Source organism: Orussus abietinus, unplaced genomic scaffold (genome assembly GCF_000612105.2).
Source record: "Orussus abietinus isolate OABI.00-Male unplaced genomic scaffold, Oabi_2.0 scaffold13, whole genome shotgun sequence".
In the NCBI taxonomy this organism is placed as follows: domain Eukaryota; kingdom Metazoa; phylum Arthropoda; class Insecta; order Hymenoptera; family Orussidae; genus Orussus; species Orussus abietinus.
Window position 1 is genome coordinate 1,446,103 of NW_019394887.1, and position 4,520 is coordinate 1,450,622.

General features: G+C 40.5%; 1 protein-coding gene across 1 annotated transcript; it reads left to right on the forward strand.

Annotated features, from left to right (window-relative positions):
• The first annotated feature begins 1,527 nt into the window (after positions 1-1,527).
• Positions 1,528-3,751, forward strand: LOC105696509 (histone H1-I). Its single transcript, XM_012419039.1, has 6 exons — positions 1,528-1,566; positions 2,057-2,370; positions 2,504-2,651; positions 2,724-2,906; positions 3,002-3,323; positions 3,513-3,751. The coding sequence occupies exons 1-6, from the start codon at positions 1,528-1,530 to the stop codon at positions 3,749-3,751; spliced, it is 1,245 nt and encodes a 414-aa protein (XP_012274462.1).
• Positions 3,752-4,520: the final 769 nt, after the last annotated feature.

Sequence of the window (4,520 nt, forward strand, 5' to 3'; positions counted from 1 at the left end):
GAGGGTCCCGAAGAGGAAGCCGAAGACTGGGAGGATGCTGTGGTTAGCCAGGACCAGGACCTCAATGGCAGGAAGGGTGAGTCGTCTTCGAGGTGGAGGAAGTGTTTGACGATGTAAGAATTGATGAACTTTCAGAAACCAAGGAGGGATGGACGGAGAACGAGAAAACCATTGTGGGCACCGCGTGGGAACCGAAACTGGTGGAGATGAGACGAGAGTGATGAACAGAGACGGGCATTGTTTGCTAATTACGATTTATTCCCGTGATAACTTTACCATTTTTATTTCGCGTCTTCCCTTAGGAATGATTCCTGATGAATATCATTTCAGGCCGTGTAAAATATTTCCATGGATTAGAGGAATTATTTCTTCGTGGATGTTGATTGATACTTGATCCTGAAAAATGTTTATTCTTATTTTTCTTTTTATAAGAAGTAATAGGGCGGGGTGCCCGTTTCTGGCAATGTCAATTTGACAAAGTCAAATGTACCGACAGATGTGAATGTATCATTCTTTGTAATAGAATCCACCGGCTAAAGGATTATCCATATACGCAAGAGCTTATGCTAATGGGACACCCTTCGAGTATGACCAGAAATTTTCTGCGACTTCTGTTCGGGTCAATGTCAAAAGACAAAAATAGTAGAAGATATCTATCGCCTGAACATCGGTAATCATCGATTTATCCCAAATACGATTAATCATCGACCTCGACGGTACGAGAATAATTTCTTTTCATGTAAACGTTGAAACGAATTGTCATACTCATTTTTAGATAAAGTAACTGGGAAATCTGAATTCCAAAAATGTGGCTAAATATAATAAAGAGGAAGATATTGAAGAAAAAGAAGAAAAGGAAGAACTCCAACTGCGAGGAGGTTGGTTTTTGTCTATTTTTTACTACAGATTTTTTCCACCGTTCTTACTGAAGGTTTTTAATTTTCTTTATTATAAAGCAAGTTGATAACGGAATGCTTATCACAATTGCTAGATGCGTGTCAGCCTCGGTCAAAGGAGACGTACCCATGGGGTCGAAAACTTTTTTGATTTTGAGGGAAAGTGTTAATCCAAGAGAATCCATTTCGACCTCCATTTGCGTTAATGAAGAAGTACAAGAAGAAGAAGAAAAAAATGATCTCGATGTCTCAGACGAATAGGATAAATCTGGTTTATTAATTAGGTTTGTACAAGATAACGGCTCGCAAAAAAATCAATCCTGTATTTCGGCGTAAAGAAGCCGAAAGAGACAAAAAATTATTCTGAATAAAAATGGGAATTTACAAAATTTGAGAAGGATTGGATGGAATGACATTTTTGACATTTGAGGCCCCTCCAAAATCGATGACGTTACGAACGACGTTCTTTTCATTGCTTTCTTTGTCACTGTCTTTGACATTTTTCTTGGCAGCAAAATTCCACTCGAAACTCATTCGCACGAAATTTACGCAATTGATGACAAATTCTACTTGTTTGGATTCCTTGAAACGGATTAAAAGAAATTCTTGAGAATTTCCTTATCATAGAGATATGAAATTTCTGGGGAAGAAGATCTCTCGAGTCTCTATTGTAGGTTAGGTTCGAGGAGGTCTCGAAAATGGAATTGAAAAGCTCAAAAATGAACGAGGCGCCGTCGTAAGAAATGTAGCAGACATTATTCCACGAGTAAGAGATTCTATCCTGATTTAAATTATTTTCTCCCAGCTTAAAATTGATTTCCCTTATCAGTGGAAGAAATCGAGACTCGCGATTCGGCGGTTGAAGAAAAGTCATCTACAGGTTGGCAATGTGCCTCGTCAAGGAAAAGAAAAGAATTGAAAGAAGGGAAAGCCCCGAAGAAAGAAAAGAAGCCGAAGAAGTCTAAAGAGAAGAAGTCAAAGAGCGACAAGTCCAAAGATGAGAAGTCTAAGAATGGAAAGTCGAAAGAAGATTCGAAGGAAAAGTCCGACAAGAAGAGGAAAAAAGACAAAGATGAGAAGAAGGGCTCAAAGAGGAGCAAGAAAAAAGAGGAGAAAAGCCGCGGTAAGGAGACTCGTACTGACCTTTTGGCTCCTTTTAGTTAATTATCGACTTTACAAAATGTTTGTCATTAAATGAGGAGCTTTTAGCTTTCGAGCTTCCGGATGTTTGCGCTGAATCTGTGGACAGCAAATCGAATGAGAAGTGTCCACCGGAAAGCAAGGATTCCGTCAGGTTTGCTAGTTGTGAAAAGTCATCGAAAGGATCTTCAAAACGGTCTAAAAGTTCTACATACTCGAAGTCATCTACTTCGATGAAGAGCAAATTAGGATGCAGTGCTCAATGTTCCCAGCAGGTTAAAATGGATTACGAGGAGCATAAAAAATCATTGCCCAACATGTGTCAGAGGCCGAAGTGAGTAAAAATGAAAATTAAAAAGTATCCATATAAAAGTTAAGTATTTTCTAATGAATTCATATTTACGAATATATACGATATACGTGGAAAGATATTTTAATAACATGCTAATTAATGGAGGTCGATTTAGGGCAAGGTTGGAGATTTGCAAGCCGTACAAAGAACCCAAACTCAAAGAACCCAAGAACAAAGAACCTAAGGCTGAGCCGAAAGAGCCATTTTTTTCGGAGGAATTGAAAGACAAGATTAAAAGCTTCTTCGATCCGGAAAAAATTCAGGTCAGCTAATTATATTTCGAATAGTTAGTTTACTTCATGGTTGTGAGATTGAGAATGTATTTCCGTGCTCAGAAGGCTTTGCCATTCCTGGAGAAAAAGTCGAGGAAGTCCCTGAAGAAGATGAAGAAGATGTACTCTAAATTCTCGAAGAAAGATTTCCAATGCGATTTGGAAGATTGCGGAAGTGCAATTTCCCGGTGCAGTGCATCTGCTTGCAGAAGCAGCAAATCTTCGTCGAAGAAGTCCGCCATGTCGGTAACTAGATATTTAATATTGCAATCCTTTGATCGAAATTTTATTAATATATTTCCTTGGATGGAAACATTGATAACGAAAATGTCGTCTCGAAGAGTTCACCGAGCACGAAGAAGAAATGCAGGGAAAGGGGAAGTTCTTCAAAGAACGTGAAGATTGCAAAAAGCTGCTCGTTTGAAAAAATGGCCAGCGAATCTTCGGAAATTTGCCGGGATTTTGGGAAAGAACCGGAGAAGAAGAAGAGCTCCTTGTCGTGCTGCCCGAAAAGGTCGGGAGACGCGAAGAAAAAATCGCCGAAGAAGAAAAAGGAGAAGAAGAAGAAGGAGAAGAAGAAGGGCAAGTGCAAGGACTTCCAGATTTGCGAGTGTCCTGAAAATACCGCCAAGTCCAGCGACTCTAATCCTTATCCAGAATGCTGTTGTCCCGATGGAGTCTGCAGCGTGGAAAACCTAAAGAAGAAGAAGAAGAAGAAAAAGGAAAAAGGTGCGTGCTTGGCAAAAAAAAAAAAATATCAGGAACAAGACCCTTCTTGCTCGTAAAATGAATGGAGGTTGTTTTTTCGCACCTTGGTATTTTTTCGTGGACGAGGATCCTTTTTCCTTCCAGCGAGTCCTGAAACGGAGACGCCGAAACCGGAGAAGAAGAAGAGCTCCCAGTCTTGCTGTCCCACCGGATCTGGCAAGAAAAAGAAGAAGAGGAAGAAAGAAAACTGCAGAGGGGAATTCGAAATCTGCGAGTGTCCCGAGAACGAAGGTGCAAAGGAAAATGACTCGGACACGGAATGCTGTTGTCCTGAGGGCGTTTGCGAAGAGAACTTTTCTGACTCTAAAGAATGTAAATCTTAGCATTGCAAAACCGCATTTTCAATGGAAATTTCCTCTAATTCGAACGTTTCATTCGGGAAGAAATCCAGCAAAGCTTCCGTAGTGTGCCAGGATCAGAAGTTGAAGAAGGCCACAGGACTCGAGAAAAGGACACCCCGGTCGTGTTGCGTAAAAAACTCCGAGGCTGATAAGAGAAAGAAGAAGAAAAAGAAGTCGGTCGTGATATGCGGACAGTGCAAGATTTGCGAGTGTCCAGGAAATCGCAAAAAAGTCTGCAAATCCGATCCTTACCCCAAGTGTTGCTGTCCCGAAGGCGTCTGCAGTTTGGACGATTTAAAAAAGAAACAGTGTAAACGTACATAAATTAATTACCCGATATTGAATTTCCTACACTTATCTGTTTTAATTCACGGCTCTATTTTTTTTTTTCAGAAGGGGCTTTGCATCGAGGTTTCTTCGGTTAAATGTAAATTCTGCAATTAATATTTCCACGCATGACAACTGTTTCGGGTCGAATGACGAAGATGCACGAAGGTTCGTTTCCGTTCCTTGTCATCCTCGACAGCAACAAAGCTCTTGTCAAGGGTTCGGAGCTCGCCCTGAAGGGAAGAAAATTCAGAACTGTCAAGGACCGTCAGGACGAAGTGAGTAATTGCCATAATTCAAGCAATTATCCCTTCGCAAAGAGTCGGCGGTTCTACGGGACATGCGCGACATGGGAAAACTTGCAGAAATTTAGGTAGAAACCGAAAGAAGAAAAATATCGATTTTTTTTTATTGTGTCATTTTA